Source organism: Plutella xylostella, chromosome 29, assembly GCF_932276165.1.
Source record: "Plutella xylostella chromosome 29, ilPluXylo3.1, whole genome shotgun sequence".
NCBI classification, from domain to species: Eukaryota; Metazoa; Arthropoda; class Insecta; order Lepidoptera; family Plutellidae; genus Plutella; species Plutella xylostella.
Genome location: NC_064009.1, coordinates 7,647,818 through 7,668,820, shown reverse-complemented (window position 1 = coordinate 7,668,820; position 21,003 = coordinate 7,647,818). Strand labels below are relative to the sequence as shown.

Here is a 21,003-nt window from a genome sequence, read left to right as displayed (position 1 = left end):
TTTTGAACATAATATAGGGCGCAAATACAGAATTTAAATAAAGTATTACCTACCTATGTCCTTGATAAAAAAACTATAGGTTCACATAGATCTTGATTAGATAGTAGTCAAATGACCTGAAAGAAGGCCTATACGCCCTGCAAACGGCATGATTCAATAATCACCTACAATCACTGTTCCAACCTGTAACTGTAACATTAAACGTCTATTGGCCCTAGTGCTGTCCTACAATACATCGGCCTACTATCGATACCTAATTGCTTATTAAAGCTAACGTTGTATTGGAAGCTTAAGTGACGGTCAGACGGCCATATCTGTCGCAGAATGTCCTGGAGTGGACGATTATTGGCTGATGATGATACTTAATGATAATGATTATTGTGTTGCCAACATGCGCCACAGCGACTTGACAAACGTTACGTTGTCGCATTGGAAGTAAAGAGTAGCTAAGTCTATAAAATTGGTAAATACAATACCATTAGTAAATTATTTGATGGGTATGGGTATATACTTTTAAAAATTCATGTATACCGGTACACTACCGACATGTCTTTATTTAAATATAGTAAGTATTATCATATTACTATATCGCGAATATCCACTGCTGGAGGTCAAGTATCGACATTCAACAGCACTATTTCGAGTCGCTGGGGGCTCCGGCAAATTGCTTACAATTTCGCAATCAGACTGGAATTTCCCGGCTAACTGTATCTAAGGTACGGGCGGCCCTTTCTAGAACTTTATATTGTATGTGAACGCTGGTTTAAACGTGCGGCAAATATATTATGATTCTACTAAGCTGACTGGATATAATAAATAACCTTGAGCTTAATTGAATAGCTTTTTCCTGAAAATAAACTCTTATCCATAACAATTTTTAGCATAATTATATGTCAGACCTAAAAATACTTATCCATTAGAACGCTGAGTCATGGGGAAGTAATTCCCAATGGCGTCTGCCGTCTAAACAATTATTCAATTTCTATTCCTAGAGATATTCGTTCCGAAAATAGGCGTCAATTTCCTTGTATTGTTCGTAAAACCGCAGTTAATGGTCTGCTGAACACTGCAGAGGAGGGCAACCGAAACGTCAGGCTTACAGTTAAAGTTTCACTCTTACTACATTAGTATTAAGAACTAGGATAGTTCACACTGGCTGGCAGGGTAATGTGTCCAGTGTCCACTTGATATTTGATACCTAGTTCAATGTGCGAACGTTTTGACATATCAAGCGCTAGTATCGCATTTTCATGAACGAAAAAGGCGATTATTAGAGCGTGTTTAGAAACCAGTATATCATGTGGGATTTATTGATGCGTGAAATATACTTACTTACACATATTTTGTATTGCTAGTTTTGTTGTGGCTGGTTTTAAAATCTGTTGTGATCGAAAGAGGTTTTATTACACACTATTTATAATCCAAAAATCATCGAACTCAAGGCAGCACAGCATTAACATTTGCTTACAAAACTATAGCAATCATTGTTATACCCCATCCACACGCTTGGCGAACAATAGCAAACAGCAAACAGCAAACACGGACGTGTGGATGGGTGTTTGTCGTTGTTTGCCTGTTTGTGTTTGTGTTCGCCAGTGTTCGGCATCGGTGTCGGTTTTTCTTGCCAGATCAAAGGATGTTCGGCAAACAGTTTGCTACGTATCCACACGTCTGGCAGCGAGAGCGATCAGTATGCGCGCTGAGCTTGGAGGAGGCGGACGTATTTACTTGCTACACTTTTTCGTTGGCGCGCAAAGCGTAAAAAATGTGTGATTGGTCAGCACCTACGATTCTGAAATTTTTGGAGGCTTATCAAAATGAACCATGTTTCTGGAATTCCAAAGATGCCGATCACAAAAATCGGCAAAAGGTTAATGATGCATCATGGACTCGCCACTGAGGAAAAAAAACACTACGTTACGACTCGCCTCAGCATTATAATAAATAGCTGTTGCTGCGAGCTTTGCTTCACCTTAAAAAGTTTTACCATGGGAATTCCGGGAAAAAAAGTAGCCTATGTTCTTTCTAAGGGTCTAGACCATATCTATACCAAAATTCATTCAAATCCGTTCAGTAGTTTTGGCGTGAAAGAGTAACAGACAGACAGACACAGTTAATTTCGCATTTATAATATTAGTTAAAATTAGGATAAAAGTGTCAAGGTTTTTTTTTCCTTTTAATAAAAATATGTCAACCCGAAAGTAATAGCTGCCACAAGCCCGTCCGCCATGTTTGCCGATTCGGAACGTTATGAACGTTCGCCGAGCATGTGGATGGCTGTTTGTGTTCGGTGATTGTGGTTGGTGTTTGGGACTTTGTTTGCTGTTTGCGGTGTTTGTGACAAACAGCAAGCGTGTGGATGGGGCTTTACATGCGACGACGACAAAGAATTATGGCTCATTATGCACACCTGCTGTACACCTTGCAAATTGCACCATGTATTGGGAATAGGTTGAGCGATAAAGAACTGGACAAAGACTTGGTCGTCTTATCAGTATACCTGTAGCCGCTACACGGGTTCGTTATCAACGTCGATAAGCTCGTGTAATAAGGGTTTTTATAGTGATAACGAACCCGTGCGATGCTGTACTGCTGGTATACAGGGTGGCCCAAAGAGTGACGTCCAAAGGAAAATGTTTGATTCCTTAGGTCAAGGGGTAGCCAAATCACCCCCATGTATGTTCAGCAATTTTTAGTAGTTTAGGAGTTATGATTTTTTTTCCAATTTTTCTACGAAAATTGACCTCAGTGGATTAATTATGTTTTATTATTTTTTGAAGAACTTTTATTTATAATTAACTAACTTTTTAAAAACTTTTATTTATAAATTTCTTGCGTAGATGTAGGTTGTGTATTGCTATGGGAGGTCGCCATTTTGAAAATTTATTGTGAGTAAATGTGTAAAATAATTATTAGAGTTTATTTACTTATTATTAATAAAAAAAATATCTCATAAATCTTACTACTCAGACTAAAACATTTTTTTAAGAATTTACATTCAAAAATGTAACGTAAATTTAAAAAAAAAGTAAATAATTTAATTTTCCCTTTAATTTGATACATTTTCTAACTTAATTAGTCCTTAGTAATGACATAACAGGAATATTTCAACTTTCTGAAACAATTTACTAATTAGGTAATTTCCACCCAGGTACCTTTGAAGGCTTTTTTCTGCAAATAATACCCTATTAAGCAATAGTTTATTTTTATGTAATTTTGGAACCTTGCGGAGCTTTTAAAATTAATAAGGCACCATGAGAATATCTTTTTCAATTTTTAATTTCAAGTAGAAAATTCAGAGCAGTCTAGCTCGATGATATAATTTGAACTTTCGATAAAAAAAAATATTACAGCTAGGAAGCTGAAACTTTTATGGTTACAAGAACAACTTAAGAGGATGACACAAAAATAAAAAAATACTTTAAAAAAGTTATCCAAAAAATAATAAAACATAATTAATCCACTGAGGTCGATTTTCGTAAAAAATTAGGAAAAAAAATCATAACTCCTAAACTACTAAAAATTGCTGAACATACATGGGGGTGATTTGGCTACCCCTTGACCTAAGGAATCAAACATTTTCCTTTGGTTGTCACTCTTTGGGCCACCCTGTATATAATATTGGATTACCTACTTATTTTGAAAAGTTTGGACAAATCGGAATTAGGAATCAAACGTTTTACTATTGTTACTGGAAATATGAATAACGTTCTTATAATTAATTGCCACAAGTATAAGTATTAAATTTGTGTTAGCTACTCGTAGACGGCGGGCTCGGTTTTAATTACTGCTACCGTCTAATTATGCCAAGTGCTTACCTAAAATATTACTCTGAGCTAAAATAGTACCTAATCAAATATATTATCCAACCAATAATGTAGATGCATAATATTCGATGCTTTTATAGGTCTAGTGCACGCACAAAGGTAATTCGTAACACGCAACAACACCTTTGGGTGTTTGAATCTATCTATTAAATTTTGTCGTTGTCCGACAGCTCCTGAATTGTAAATTGAATGATGTTATGATACCTATCTGCCACGAATCGCCTTCACTCTATATTGTATTGTAATAGAAAGGTGGGTGATAAACACCAATCATCTGCAAAGCATATTGAACCGCGAAAGAATAATATTCTTGAATATTTTTAATTTTCCGTTTACACAGGGTGTAATTCTTGAAATTTTCTTAAGCAGGCATCCAGTATACCGATATATTGAAGAAACAAAAGCGAACCTACTTGTATGTATATTGTTATTCGTAGTCTTGTAGAATGTATATAAAATATTTATTGTAAAATAACCAGTGTATTATAGTACAACAATTTTGATTACGTAATTGATTTACTTATTTCCAACACGCAAATACTGTATTTTACTTTTAAATAAATTCCAAGAACGGATTCAATGAATAAGAACTTTTCTACTAATTAGCAAGATTCTGTTGCATTGAAATCACATACAATGTGACAGACGTTCTGACATATTTATGAGCAGCAATACAAACACTTTCTGATGCATTCAACACCTTTTGCGAGCGAAATGTATAATTGTGTAATGTGTACTTGCCTAAATTCACACAGAATGATAGACTAATAATACTTTCAGTAAGGACATTTAGTTGCTGCGTTTTACTCTTATATGAATACATTTTATTAGGCGGAATGCAATAACAACGTAAACAAGTCGCATTGTGCCGAACCAAAAACAAAAACCGCCGAATAACATTCTTCACCGCAGATTACAAACTTCCAAATAGTTCCATAGTGTACTGTTTACTCAATAAGGTATATTTACACATGAATTCATGTCTTTCCATCTCCATGTTTAAAGTATGTATTCAACTCAGCATTTGTATTCATGTCTTCCCATCTCCGTATCCTCAGACCATCCAACCTACCCGCCAAGACAACAGAAGAGGCTCTCCGCCACCGCGCCGAGCACGCGCGCATGGTTGAGGCGGCGCGGCGCAAGGTCGAGCGCGAGGCGGCGGCGAGGCATGCGCGAGCACAGGAGTCCCTGCGTCTGGAGGAGCGCCTCGCGAGGCACGCGCGCGAGTGGACCGCGCACATCCTGCCCGATTGGCCCGCCGCGTGAGTACCGCTCTACAAGCTATCAGAGTACCACGCTACACGATGCAGCACACATGTTAGTTGTCAACTGGCCTGGTAAGGCCTGGTTGACCAGTTGCGAGGGAATATTTGATGGAGGTTTCTGCCTCCACACTAGCCGGCGGCTACCGTCTCAAAGACGCGGGTCCAGCTGCATGCCTGTTGGTGGCCTAAACGCGAGAACTCATCGACTATTTAGGTACATTAAAAAGATTCAAATTAAAATAGCTTCTATCAACTTTTATTTTAGGATAACTATAAGTAGGCACCTACTAGGAAATTTTGTGTAGGCGGGAGATTGATCACTACGACAGGTCAGACAGCTGCTACTTAGCTTATTTTTATCACATAAAGTAATGTTAACTCCAACTTCAATCCTTCATAGATGCCACAAACTTACAACCTTCGGCTCACAATAGAAAGATTTGGCAAGCGTCGTGGGTGTAATGTACCTAAATCCAGTCGCTCTATTAATTCCACACTTCTTACTTCCATTTCGTGTGACCTCCTTGTATTGTACTCGTAATAGTCACGATGATTTGCTACTATGACACTTGCCTTTGTGAAGATTTGAAGATATAACGTATCTCTAGGCCAATGATATGCTAATATAAAAAGAGGGTCTAACCACTTAATGTAGCTATTAATCGAATTTATGTATTACAAGATAATATTAATTTGTTTAATTTATCAAATATGTGCCGCGTTCAATTATAACACCTCTGACAACAGAATAATCCAGTATTTACTTACTAAAGGTTGTTAGTATTATACCCTATAAGTAGTTCAAAGTCTAGTCAGTTATTGAGCTACTTATAAGACTGACTGTACTAGCGGTGCATGTATGATGTATCCTATGTCCCGTCTCAAGTGGCTAAATTATGCAGCTGTATTCATAGTCCCAACTCCCAACTAGGTCACATCGATTAGCTGTGTCAACTATGCATAACCCGTTAACTGCTCCGTGAACATCATCTTGTTTTCATGTCTAACCATTGGATCATAATGCATACCTACTGAGAACAAAAGCAAAAGAGAAAGATTGTAAAGACGCTATAATCTTACAATTTTTTTCTTAACTTTTTCTTGAGATGTTGATGTTTGTTTAGCTTTCATAGCGGTAACAAAACTTTTATGTTGATTATTATGAACCTATCAATAACATAATACATCCCTTCCTGTATACGAGTACTATCTTGAATCCTGTAAAATACTTTTCAGAACCTTTGTATTAATTTAAAATTTGTTCTTTTCAGGAAAAACTCCAAACGGACGCTAGAGCTATGGTGGAGCGGGCTCCCTCCATCGATACGCGGGCGCGTCTGGCAACTGGCCATAGACAACAAACTGAACATCTCTCTCGACCTGTACCAGGACTTCGTTGCCAAGGCCAAGCAGAAGCTGCAGGACGCCCAGCAACGGAGGAAGAAACTCAAGGTCATCAACAGACAAACTTGCGCGTGTCGGAAGAATCCTGATATACCCACTATACAAGTAGAACAGTCCAAGACGACGGAAAGCAAAAGCGATGATGGAACGGATACAACGGAAACTGAATTGCCTAAATCAGAAGAACAGTTGTCGCAAACGGAAGATAGGTTGCCCAAAATGGATGATAGGATGCCGAAGTTAGAAGAACGGTTGCCCCAAACAGAAGAAAGGCTATCATTATCAAAAACAGACGACAGCATAGAAAACAAACCCCGTCTCAGCATACCGCGCAACTTTAGCGAGCAAAACTTAAAGTCGCATTGCGTTGAAGCAGAAACTAAAAAGTGTTGTTCAAAATCGAATCCGAACTTGTTAGATTACAGTGACGAGTGTTCGATGGAGTTGATACAGTTGGACATAGCGAGGACGTTTCCACACCTGTGTATATTCCAGCCGGGCGGACCGTATTTTGATGTTCTACATGAGTTGTTGGCTGCCTATGTGTGCTATAGACCGGATATTGGATATGTACAAGTAAGTATTACTTAAAATTTAAAAATATTTCTGTCAGTTTCACACCTGTGAAGGTCAATAGCAGCGCTGTGATAGGCTGAATGGGGTTGAGTAGGAATTCAGTTCTTGCTTATATGGACTTATTACTCAAGTCAGAAACTGAGCTTTTATCACTGTGTAGGAGAAATGAAGAGCCTTGTATTTTTACTGACTGCTTACAATGTGGTGTAAATTCCAATTCTTCATAGCGGTATTCAGTCTCCATCATACAGGTATAACTCATCTAGCAGTTGCAATATGAATAATTTAATTTATAAATGTATGTATGTATTCCTGATTCCCGATCGTAAACATAGCAAGGATGGTGATCGATGAATATTTTAACATGTCAAGCAGCCTCTGCATTATTCAAGCAGATTGTAATTCATATGTATATATGCAATATTTTCTCCTCTATGTTACTATGCAGCTAGCTGCTATCTATCATCTTTATTATGGTCATAAATAATTGGCTTGACCATTGATAGTCTAGATTACCAGTCTGATACAGAATTTGAGTAACAATAGATATTATTAGCAAATGAAGTCGAAAGTCGGTATGGTGAATTATCGCGTGCATATTTGATTCAGTTGATGTAACAATCAAACATGAGTGAATTTTAGTCTTAGCATGTTCGATCATTTATGAACGTCTACATACACGTTTATTTTAAAAGATAGTGTGATCAGGTTTTTTGATATGTACAATAACATTTCACTCTCACACACTCACACTCATTGTCACTCTCTGGCAAAGAACAATACATTCTTTGACAGAGAAGGACAAAACAGTTCAATAGTTATAACGTTCTATAACTTTTTTTTATGAATAACAGGGTTAGGTTAGGGTATATTAGAGAACAATTGATAATTTCAAGAAAGGAGAATTGTAGGTATTACTACGAATTTAATGCTTTATTTTTACTAGTTATTTATAATGTCAGACGACCTTACTTTCAAGGATCACATATTAGATGTTTGCACACAGGCCTTTAAAACTCTGGGTTTTATAATGAGAACAACAAGGAGATTTACTAATATCACTGCGATAAAAACTTTGTACAACTCACTCGTGCGAAGTAAACTTGAATTTAATGCAGTGGTATGGAGCCCCAGTGAAGCTAAATATAAGGATATGATAGAGAAACTCCAAAACAAATTCATTCGATTTCTTTATATGAAACTTTACGGGGTTTATCCTGGCTATCCTCTCCTATATCCAACTTTGTTCATACTAGGTATGACAGGTTATAATAAATTGGAGGTAAGGAGAGATTTCACCATTGTCTGCTACTTATTTAAGGTATTAAGAGGAAAGGAATCGAATCCGGTAATATTGGAGCAGGTGGGACTGAGAGTTCCCAATAATTACTTGAGAAGTCGCAGCAACCGTACATTCGCAATTCCAAGCGGTAACAGTAACCTTATAAAGGATTCACCTATTACACGCGCATTATATACACTAAACAAAATTAATGACACGATTGATGTGTTCGCATGTTCACTGAATGAATTTTCAAGGGTGGCCTTGTATCTAATTAGTTATAGTCCTTTGTAAATAGTAAATAAGTTGTTTAAGTTGTATCTGTAGATATTATTTTTGTAAGTATCTTTATATTGGATTGTTACTTGTATTTAAATAGCTACTACACTGTCGCATTGGTGCCTCAACTGTAATGGTGGTGTATGTAAAGATAAATAAATAAATAAATAAATAAATAATTTTCGTGTCCCTCAGGGCATGTCGTTCATCGCGGCGGTGCTGATCCTGAACATGGAGGCCCCGCAGGCGTTCATCTGCTTCGCCAACCTGCTGGACGGGCCCGTGATGCGCGCCGCCTTCACGCGAGATGGCGCTATGATGCAGGTCAGTACGCTAGCTGTCACTGCCGCTGTAGTGATAGCAGCGCCCGCTAGATGGCGCTGTCTGTGTGTTACTGTAGTGTATAGTGCTCTATGTACCGTTCATCTGCTTCGCCAACCTGCTGGACGGGCCCGTGATGCGCGCCGCCTTTACGAGAGATGGCGCTATGATGCAGGTCAGTACGCTAGATTTCACTGTAGTATCGTGATGTCGTCACCACTCGCTAGATGGCGCAGTGTGTATAGTTCATCTGCTTCGCCAACCTGCTGGACGGGCCCGTGATGCGCGCCACCTTCACGAGAGATGGCGCTATGATGCAGGTCAGTACGCTAGATGTCACTGTAGTATCGTGATGTCTTCACCACTCGCTAGATGGCGCAGTGTGTATAGTTCATCTGCTTCGCCAACCTGCTGGACGGGCCCGTGATGCGCGCCGCCTTCACACGAGATGTCGCCATGATGCGGGTCAGTATGCTAGATGTCGCTGCAGCTGTAGTGATAACAGCGCCCGCTAGATGTCGCTATAGTATCGTCACTACTCGTTAGTCGTTAGATGGCGCTGTGAGTAATACTCTAGTGTATAGAGCTGTATATAGCGTTTATATGCTTCGCCCGTAATGCGCGCCGCCTTCACGCGAGATGGCGCTATGATGCAGGTCATTGTAGTGGTGAGATAAGACTAGATGTTGCTGTAATGTCTGGAGCGTACACTAGATGTCACTGTGCGTGTTGTGTTTCTGTACTGTCTGGGGCACCCGTTAGATGTCAGTATGTCTTATTTTCTATTACTGTACATCGCGGAATTGAATATTTATTTATTGATTTATTTAATTCTTTATTGCACAAATATATAATATCCTTTATCCAACAAAGACGACGACCGAATGGCGTAGTGGTTAGTGACCCTGACTACTGAGCCGATGGTCCCGGGTTCGATTCCCGGCTGGGGCAGATATTTGTTTAAACACAGATATTTGTTCTCGGGTCTTGGATGTGCCCGTAAAATGGCAATAGGCCCGCCCCCTATTACATTGGGACTAACATAACACTCTGGCGAAAAGTGGGTGCAGCAATGCACCTCTGCCTACCCCGCAAGGGAGTACATTAAACAAGGCGTGAGTGCGTGTTTTTTTGTTTTTATCCAACAAAGAATACAAAATAATCTTCAACAGTTTTTAATATTTATTTTTATTTTCTTTAATATGTTCTAAGTTTTTATTATTGGGCGCTAGGTTATTAGTGTTACAATTAATTATAAAAGCAATTTACGCCTTCGTCGAAATAACTGTTAAAATAAAGGTGCCACCTTTGTGGCCGTAATAAGTGATCATTAGTAGCTTTATCTTATATTGGGTAATAATGAACTGTAATGAGTAGATAACCTATCGATGTAGATAATTATCCCGTTACAAGGATCATTACAATGCAATGGAAAAATACTTAAGTATGTTGGTATGATAATAGAGCGTGCAGAGGAAAATCTGGCTTGTTTTATAGAAGGTAAACCACAAAAGATAATACTATTGTTTTCAACTGATTTAATAATAATTTAATAAACTACTTATTGTGTCAAACTACCAACAGACATAAAAGTAGTCGGCTGGGAACCAAAAATGGTTCAAACTTGCAAAAATTTGGAGTTGAGAGTATTAGTTCTAAAGAGTATTAAAAATTGGCCATTCCAATGACTCATGTCTAGGTACTAAGGGGCCGTCCATTAATCACGTGAGGTCGTTTTTCTCATTTTTTGACCCCCCCCTCCCCCCTGGTGATATTTGGTGAGGTTTGGGACCAACCCCCCCCTCCCCCTCCTGGATCACGTGTATTTTTTTGGAAGTCTATGTAAAGGCAATTTTTGACTAGAAAAAAATATAGGTCATACTACAAATCGTTAAAATTTTGCGCCGTCCAAAATATCGGTTCAGAAATACCTAATTTTTGACAAAAAATTAATACACGTGATGTCTAACGAGAACCCCCCCTCCCCCCTCGTGATGTTTCGTGAGGTTTTCAGTACCCCCTCCCCCCCCCTTTGAGCCTCACGTGATTAATGGACGGCCCCTAATATGTCCCCAAAGTGACTACCCGGTCTATAGTCTAATCCACAATTTTCCCCAAAAACCCATATTAAACCCCCTTTTCCTATTCCAGCGTCTATGGAAAGCGTACAGCACGCTCCTACGTCACAACCTACCAGCACTAGCCGACCACGTGGCTCCAGAGCTATACCTACTGGAGTGGCTGTATACCGCCTTCGCCAAGGCAATGCCACTGGACGCGGCCTGTCGGGTGTGGGACGTCTTCATAAGGGACGGAGACACGTTTTTGTTCAACACTGCGCTAGGTAAGTTTGGTTAGCTTTTGTTTTTTTTTTTGAGTGTGACCGGGGTTGTCAATTATGCCAGTGTCAGGTGTTTAGGCATATAGTGGAGAGTTTCGTCGTCATCAGAAAAAGACGTCCGCTGATAGACCATGAGGCTTTCTTTAGAATCGTTACTAGAACAACACTCTGTCTTCGGTCGTTATCATCAAAGGTCTTAGTAAAAACCATAGAAAACGGAAGCTAAACTCGTAACTTCATTTCTTTTTCCAGGCATCCTCCATCTGTACCAAGACGAGCTGAAAGACAAGGACTTCATATCGGCCGCGCAGTTCCTCACCAAGCTACCGGAGGACTTATGCCCAGAAGCGTTGTTCAAGAGCATCTCCGCAGTCTCAATGTCCATGGACGGTATGTCGTTTGAGGAGTTAGTCTCTTGTTGCGAGGTGGAGAGCAGTCTGGACGATGACGTCACGGTGCGGTTATGATACGAGGCTAAAAGCTCATTCTGGGACGTTTTCGGTAACATCTCGTTCCGCATAGGCTTATAGCGCCATCTGTTGGGCGGCGGCCGCACTACGACGTGAAAAAATCGTTTTATTGTCCGTTATGATTTTTGGTGTATGTGTAGAAATGTAAATTGTTAATGTAGACTCTTGAATGTCTGAATAACTAATATTAAGTGAATTTGATGATTTATAATAAAGTAAATGTGTGGTTTTACGTACCTACATAATAAATATGTCGAGTCTAATCGTAAATTATATACCTACACAAACATATCATATTTCGTAGATAACAAATAAGCATATACAAGTACCTGTGAAAAGACTACTATCGGCTGAATGAAGGGTTTCATAAGTAGCCTTAGCCCTGTCATCGTTAAACGCTACTCAAATATAGTCTTTTTATGTGCGAATTTTCTTAATAGATTAGATACGCCCGGCTCGTTTCATAAGCGTTTTAACATTGGGGTTTTGTCTACTGGGCCCTTTTGTAAATAAATGTATGTTATATACTTGAAAAAATCTTCGTCAATTAATTGTAATTGTAAATATCTACTAGTATAAAAAACCGTATCAACGAGTAGTGGAACCGGCCTAATAATTAATGAAAAGTACTATCAAAATAAGTACCATTGTGAACGCATAATCTCATAATATTGTTTGTTCTTAGAAATATAATAAATACTGACTAAATAATTATGACTGACATAGTTAGTCTCCTTTGTACGATAAAATGTTCTAAGATTTTTATCAATGGTCGCTTAATTTGAAAGTGAAAATTTAAATACCTAAAATTCATTTATTTAAAAAAAAAACAAAGAAATGAAAAAGTAAATGTTGAGCTTTCAATTATTAATGAATATGAAATAAGCTTTCTTGCCACATGGTAATGTTTGGTGATGTTGTAGAGTTATATCTACTTGTTAATATTATGTTTTAGATTTTTTATAGGATTTATTCACTTTTTAATTCGACACCTTTAAATTTTTATTCGCTTAAGCGCTAAGCTGATTTGATATTTAATACTTATAAATTTTGTTATTTATCACATCGTTCTGTGAATATACTTTATTGCAAATTAAATTATAGAAAAAACCTACCGCTATCGTAAAATGGTACTGCCATATGCCATATCATTGATATTTATAACTTTACAAGCAATCGCCGCGAATGTGTACATAATACAGGCGTTGTAAAAGTGGTATAGTAGTACGGGGGTGATTCAGGACTCTGAGAAGGTCTCCTAAATTCTCCTTTTATTTTAAATAGCTCCCTGAGAGATCGCCTTTCGGCATAATGTACCCTTTTTACAACACTCTGTATATATGTATTTCTAAATAAGCAATACATTTAAAATCTGATAAAAAGTAGATTCTAGGTAGGCGATGAAATTATTCATAATATGGTTAATATAAACGCCTCGCTTGTACCTCGATATAAAGTAAGAGGGAAAAAATAACGATTCGTATAATTATCTACTTATATACAATAATCACACCCTTCGCCTAATACTTTTCATAAAAAAATATTTTTGTAAATATAAATAAATTACCTATATGATATTCAAATCTGTAGTTTATCTTCATGTCTATGTATAATACTCCTAATTAAATAATTTATTGTAAAACATATAACATTTGTATAATCCGAATGAAACGGAAAATATATTGTTGATAATTTCATCTATTTGAATTAAAATATTATATATCTATTTGTAAAATGTGTTTGTATTGTTTTAGTAGCCTTTATTCAAATTTTATAATGATATGTAATTGATTATGACACGCGTATATTTAAAGGGTATCTTTACATATATGTATTACTATATCATGGAGTTGTACAACTCTTATCTAATGAAAATTTAATTCTAAAATACTATATCACAAATCATACCTTTGTTGGATACTTATTATGGAAAGGGAAACCTGTTATGTGAATTAAGAACAGGCACAAGTCTTACACAAGTTAACTACCTATATGTATACAGAGACAGGGATCCATCCCCTTCAAATTTACTATACCCTATAGTGCCACAAACTTATCTGTTCCGGTGAGGGCGAACTAAATTGATCCATATCTCATTATTTACTAATGAATGAAGAAATATTACACATTTACGTGAGATTTCACCGGAACAGATAAGTTTGTGGCACTGTATATGTTGGATATCCTTTCCCGTTAACAGTATAGCCATCGACTTAATTACTACATGTGTGAAGACACTCTTTATGTATGTTACTCTCATAGGTATATTTAAATTATAGTGTTGGGACAGATTAGAGCCACTGATTCGGTTATGTATTTTCAGAGGCGTGGTCATCAATAATATCTAAATATTATTATAAATTAAATGATTATATAACGTTGTGATGTGGACTGATATTACTATAACTTTAAAATCGATTGCCATCTCAAAATAATTAGATTTAAAATAAAATTTCCGTGTAAATAGCTATAAGAAAAGAAGTTCTGATGATTATAACATAAGCGATAATGTCCCCAAATTATTGTAAATGATTCTTTAGTAATAATTATGAAGAAATAAATAGCGTAATCCGTAATTTCTGTGTTTGCATTTCATAAACTTCGACTTATCGACTACGATCGACTTATTCAACCTATGTAATATCTAATATCCGGCAGTTTTCTACAAGTAAATAAATAGGCAAGGTATACTTACCTCATTTTTTATTACAATTCAACAATACAGAAAATCATAAAACGGAAACTTACTAAATTAGGCATGTATCATGCCATTGAAAAAAAGATAGATGCTCTAACCTTAAGTTTGTAGTGGCAGTGGGGAGGTTAGCCGGAAGAACCTATAATGGGTACGGTAGACGCTAGACGAGGGCTCGAGTGTTGAGTGGAGACTACTGGAGACCAATGAGTTTCGTAAATTTTGTGGCCGACTAGGTACTTATTTTAAAGTGAATATAACAAATTCAAAGATTTAACAAAGGGAGAGAGCGACACAGGGACCAATATTACGTGCCATAACCCAAAAGGAGGTCTATATGTAATGTACCCAACAGGGTGCGATAGAGGGCTGACAAAAATCTGTGGTAGGCACCGTTCAGTCTAAATAAGGAAACAAGTAGATACTAAAATTATAGCTGCAAACTTCAGGACTATCTAGGTAAGTACTTGTTTGTACAGCAGTTGGACGAGGAAGGCCGGGGAAATCGCGGTGCTACTTGGGTTGGGTGGGACAGGCCTTATGCCCAGCAATAGTGACTCATAATGATTTGAAAAATTGGGATTTTAGTAGTTATACTAGATGATACGAATGATGAAATATTTGGTTTTTACTAATAATAATGGAGTGTACTGAAAGAATACTCCGTACTAATCATTTGTTATTATTTACAATTTGATAAGTAGATAATTATTAAAATTGTTTTTACCTAGCAACAAAACGAATGAACTATCGTAAGCTATTTGTGTAGATAATTGATATAAATAGGTAAAGTTAGGTAATATGTACAATACCTATTTTGTATATATATACGATATTTTGACATTATGTTTAGATAATTCTCAGCTTATTCATCAGCCTGTAATGGCCCATCGATGGAGATAGTAGGGCTCTTGACTCTTCCCAACTTAAATAATTCGTTGCCAGCTTGATCCAATATCCAATATTCGACTCCCGGATGGAACGCAGAGATAGGTCATGCAATCCGAAATCTTTTGACTGAAAATTTTACCATCTTCGACAAAATTTCACAACCGCCCATGAAATCATTATGCAAAAATTTCACCACTATGGGTAATACGTATAGCAATAGCAACTGACCACCCTCCCCTAAAGAAACTTTGTCGAAACTTGCATCAGCCCTCCCCTTGCTTATAAGTAGATATAGGGTGACTATTCTCTCCTTGTGAAATATTTACGAGCGGACCCAGAATTATTCTGATACAGAGGGTTTCATAGAAGATAATTTAAAGCCATCAATTATTTATTTTATTAGGTACAAGTTAGTAGGTATGTAATGTATGTAGGTACTACCTACTCCTGAAGTAATATACTTATTTACTTATAAAAATATATTTAAAATAACTTCCAGTAAGTTGTAATTAATAACTCCCATGACCTGAAATTAAATACGATAAGACAGTTTTATATTCTACCTACAATATCCCGACAACAGTCCAAACTCAAAACGTCTTTATCAGTAGTCCCGCGGTTCAAAGTTTATCGTGGACGAGTCGATCAAAACAGTTTTGTTAGTGAGCGATGTTGCGAGAATAGGGTCCAAGTGTCACTGGGGGAGCGACCACGCATGCGCCTGTAGCTCCCGAACTAACTCAGTCGTATAAAACTGCCACGCGGGACCCTGCCTGCTCACTGTAAACAAATTCCCGTGAATTAAACAGGGAGTTTATACTGTTTTTACACATAAAAGTTCTAAGTGACAATGGCCGAAAGTAAAAGCGGGAAGTCGGAGCCGGGAGAAACCATAGGATTGCTGGAAAAGAAGGTAGGAGTTTGTGTTTTTTTTGGTAATGTCATGCAAAGGTCGCGGAGGTTATCGGTTGGGCCTGGGGATGGGGTGGATCGTATTAGTAAATATTATTTATTGATTTTATTGGTTTATTAATAATTAATGGACACTAATTTATGAAAGTTACAATATATTTGCTTGACATTGAACCGTTTCATATGCAAAATAAGGCAAATTGTTGCTTTAGTTTAGTGCTGACGTCAATTAGATAAATATTTAGCATTCCTACCATTATTTCCATGTACTTACCGGCTTAACTACGGTGACTACATGACTCATGAGATTCTTTTCGGTTGTCTACAATATGGTTTATCGGTTCCATATTTTATATATAGTACCTATCTACAGACTTCTAGATACAAAGTACAACCTTGTTATAAAGTCATGGTGCACCTGATTATTGGTAAAACAAATAGTTACGTAGGTACGTGTGTCGTGTACGTAGCTATTCATAAAGTCAATTGCATTTTTCCGAATACTAATGCAAATCTTTCTTTGACATCTTTAATTAACAGTAGTCCGTAAACACGTAATGTAAGGTAACATACACATCCTAACTAATCCTAACTAATATTATAAATGCGAAAGTAACTGTGTTTGTCTGTCTGTTTGTCTGTCTGTCTGTTACTCTTTCACGCTAAAACTACTGAACGGATTTGAATGAAATTTGGTATACATACGGTCTAGACACTGGGAAAGAACATAGGCTACTTTTTATCCCGGAATTCCCACGGGAAAACTTTTTAAGGCGAAGCGAAGCGCGCGGGAACAGCTAGTAACTAATATAATTTATAAATATAATTTAATAACAAATACATTTATTTAGGTATATATGCCACTTTGTTAAAAAGAAAAAAGGTTCCACTCAAGAGAGGCCGGTGCTGGTACAAACTATCCCGCAGAAAATTTGATACTTACGACGTAACTAGGTACCTATCCATCAAGTTACAATGCTTCAAAAATCTGTATACAGTGATTTTACGAATCTAGGTAAATAGTAGATACTCGTGACGCGTAAGCCCCTCCTCCTATTCTCCGTCTACGTCAGAGCTCGACCTCACACCCACTCTTTCATGAAACGGTCTGAATGCTGAAACGTATACGTGGGTGGTAGCAACGTAGTATTCACCACTTTCTCCAGTTAGGGGACGATTCTAGGGGTAGCTTGCACCAAAAAGTTAATCAAAATTTAATGTATGATATCTTGCCCTGACATTATACTGTAGCAATGGAGCGATAGATTTAATTTTTATTACTTGACTGTTTGTTGCAAGACACACCCTATCCAAAACGTATACAGGTTAACGTGCACATTCGAAATATAGTGTCAAAACTCGTCATTCTAAACAACTTTTATTCTATTACTTTGGTAAATTCGCGACTACCTTTCGGATATGCACAATAAACTGGGACACCCTGTATAGAAAATTGTAAGTGAGTGAGTGTATTTGATTGGATGCTCTCAAAGAACACTCACGTTTAAATTTAGAGTGGACAATAACAATCTATCAAGCTCATCTGACCATCCGGTGCTCTCCGATCATCCTTAACTGGACATACGCCTACAGTTACTTACCGTTTGTACCTATCATAAACAAAGGAGTCTAGTCTAGGTCGTTGACGCAAGAGTCTAGATTGATAAACGCATAATAAGGTAGGTACATATGCTATACCTGCTGACGATTTTTTTCCGTTCAGATTAAAATAATTATAATAAATGTCTAATTATTTGACGCATTTCCATGTAACACTGCAATGAGTCGCAATTTATTTATATTAATATGAGAAAAGGGTCCTATCGTGGGAGTGGTAGATAGGAAACAAACTCAGGGAATACACTATGTTCACAGTATATTTCAGGTTCTACAGACACGAATAGGCAAGTAGGTAGTCTTTGTGCTTAAAACTATTAACTATTTCCGAAGCGGCGCAAGAGCGAGCGTGTAGCCGGGAAACGGGTTGGCGCCGACTGACTGCGCGGGCTTCGCTGGCCGGTGGCGCGAGCGCGGGGTGCGCGCGGGTAGAGATGGGCGATGGGTAAATACCCGATGGGAAAATACCCAGGTTTTTTCCCATTTGGGAAAAAACCGGGTATTTATATGGGAAAAAACCCAAACGTCGGGTATTTTCATATTTATTACTATTACGTATTTTGATCTGTAAGAACTGACCCGCGGCGCTGTGAAAAATACTGTACACTGCGATTAAACATAATTATTACCATATTACCAGGTACCGTATTCATAGAAACTCGATCGGCGAAACCATAACGAGACGGAGTTCGTAGTTCATAGACTGGTTCTCCAGATTTTAGGAAATGTGGGTTTGTTTCTTTAGGGTTTTTGTAAATTCCAGTTTCTTTTGTACTGCCTCTCTTTGCTCAGTTATTTAAATTTAAGAAATGTGGGTAAGTTTGTAAGGACTCGCTTTGCTCGGCTCTTAAATTAAAAAGTGCCAGTTAAATTTGTATTGCCTCGCTTCGCTCGGTTCTCTAAGCTTCATACTCATGCAGGATTGAGATATATATGCCGGTTGAGTATGTATTGCCTCGCTTCGCTCGGCTCTCAAGGGTTTAGGAAATACCGGTTAAATTTGTATTGCCTCGTTTTGTTCGGTTCTCAAAGCTTGAGAGTATGCAGGGTTGAGATATACGGCCTCGCTTCGCTCGGCACTTTACACTTTAGGGATTCCTGGTTATGTTTGTGCTGCCTCGCTTCGCTCGGCACTCTACATGTTGGGAAATACAGGGTCGGTTTGAATGGCCTCGCTTCGCTCGGCTCTTTAGGGTTTAGAAGCTGGCGATAAGGTCAGGCTTTGGGCAATGCCGGGTTGAAGAGTATGGCCTCGATTTGCTCGGCTCTCAAAAAAAAAAACACACACACACACTCACGCCTTGTACTAACTAATGTACTCCCTTGCGGGGTAGGCAGAGGTGCATTGCTGCACCCACTTTTCACCAGAGTGTTATGTTAGTCCCAATGTAACAGGGGGCGGGCCTATTGCCATTTTACGGGCACATCCAAGACCCGAGAACAAATATCTGTGTTTAAACAAATATCGGCTCGGCTCTCAAGGGTTAAGGAAATGCGGGGTTGATATTTTTTTCCTCAAAGCCTGACCTTATCGGGATTTTCTTAACCCTAAAGAGCCGAGCGAAGCGAGGCCATTCAAACCGACCCTGTATTTCCCAACATGTAGAGTGCCGAGCGAAGCGAGGCAGCACAAACATTACCAGGATTCCCTAAAGTGTAAAGTGCCGAGAAAAGCGAGGCCATACATCTGAACCGTGAATACTCTGAGGTTTGAGAACCGAGCGAATACGATGAACGTCTATGGTTTTGGTGTATCTTAGAAAGTTGTACCCCCAAAAATATGGGCATCACCGTTTTCGTTAATATCTTTTGAAATATCGTAAGCATCTTAAATTAATTTATACCACTGGAGAGCTGAGATTTCAAAACACAGATTTAATAAGTATGAACAGTATGGCATTGTGGGGGGTAAGGGGGGGTTTCCCGCCATTTTGAGATCATTTTGCTGAAAACCCAGATTTGTAATTAGTGTAACTTTTGACTCGGATATGCTACCGTATTGATCGTGAGCTGTTGTCAAAATCTATTAATCTATCCTATCGAAAGAGAATTACTAAAAAATACCACCAATGAAAAAAAATGTTAAATGTATTGAAAAACAACCGAGTGATCGTGAATTTAACTTTTTATAATATTGATGTCGTTATTGAGAGTGAATGTGACGCTATACAAAGTAGGTATATAGGTACACTCACGGGCAATGAAAACGTTGCAGTGAAAAAAACATCAAATTACTCCTAAACGGAAAAGGCTAGCTTAATGACGCCTTCTGCAACATTGAATTGCATTTAACAGAGCATCAGGATATAACCAAGTAAAAACAATATCATATTTTTTTTAAGTCAATGTTTGAACAAATGGGAGATTTTCTTCTGACGTTTAAAAGTTCCAAAATCGACCAATACCGATGGCATTCGGCCTGTCATTTTTTATGAGCTGCATTCTTCTGAGGGGACGGAAGATGTCATAAATGGTACAAAGCTATCTTAAAATAGTTAACACTTAATATTATGCATAATATAACAGCTAGTTATTGCATATGGTTGAACTAACATCAATTGAGTTTTGCATTGGCTGAAAGGACTAGAATCCATGCCGGCTAAAAAAATATATGCAGTGCTGTTGAGTATGAAGTTTTACTAGCGCCATCTATAATCGGTTTTTGTCTATCGATGTGGTCTATGGTTGAAAGTCTCTCATTGGGGTCGTTTGGTGTCGGCATTTTGTGAGTGGAACTTTTTCATTGCCCGTGAGTTTAATTGAAGCATTTATCTAAACTAAACCAACCAAAGTGAAGTGTTATCGACGCTTTAAGTAGTTTGTCATTAAATCGAGTGACATTACATGGAGTTTACACTGTATATACGTGGCCATGTGTTTCATCTGAAAAAACCCAAATATTTACCCAATCGGGTATTTTCCTGGGAATTTACCCGGGAAAAAACCCAACATTGGGTATTTACCGGGTAAAATCCCATCACTACGCGCGGGTGAAGGGGAGGACGCGGGACGCGGTCTGCGCAGTAGAGCTGCGCAGTAAAACGGCGCGGCGGCGTGGGACGCTAACCGTTTTCGGAGCGCGATTTGTTTTCGCGGGAAAACGGTTAACAGTCTTGTTAC

At 38.0% G+C, this 21,003-nt stretch overlaps 2 protein-coding genes across 3 annotated transcripts in view; both read left to right on the top strand.

Moving 5' to 3' along the window:
* The window catches only part of LOC105393297 (TBC1 domain family member 12), a 39,695-nt gene extending 27,839 nt beyond the window's left edge, over window positions 1–11,856 (top strand). For both annotated transcript variants that reach the window (XM_048631503.1, XM_048631504.1), the window contains exons 3-7: window positions 4,886–5,092; window positions 6,367–7,075; window positions 8,832–8,960; window positions 11,109–11,301; window positions 11,551–11,856. In XM_048631503.1, the coding sequence (XP_048487460.1) occupies window positions 4,886–5,092; window positions 6,367–7,075; window positions 8,832–8,960; window positions 11,109–11,301; window positions 11,551–11,765 (1,453 nt within the window). In that variant the 3' untranslated portion in view covers window positions 11,766–11,856. The remainder of the gene's footprint in view (window positions 1–4,885; window positions 5,093–6,366; window positions 7,076–8,831; window positions 8,961–11,108; window positions 11,302–11,550) is intronic.
* A 4,174-nt stretch (window positions 11,857–16,030) lies between these two features.
* LOC105391227 (facilitated trehalose transporter Tret1) overlaps window positions 16,031–21,003 on the top strand; it is a 29,430-nt gene continuing 24,457 nt past the window's right edge. The window contains exon 1 of the mRNA XM_038118153.2: window positions 16,031–16,267. Coding sequence (XP_037974081.2) covers window positions 16,205–16,267 — 63 coding nt within the window. The 5' untranslated portion in view covers window positions 16,031–16,204. The remainder of the gene's footprint in view (window positions 16,268–21,003) is intronic.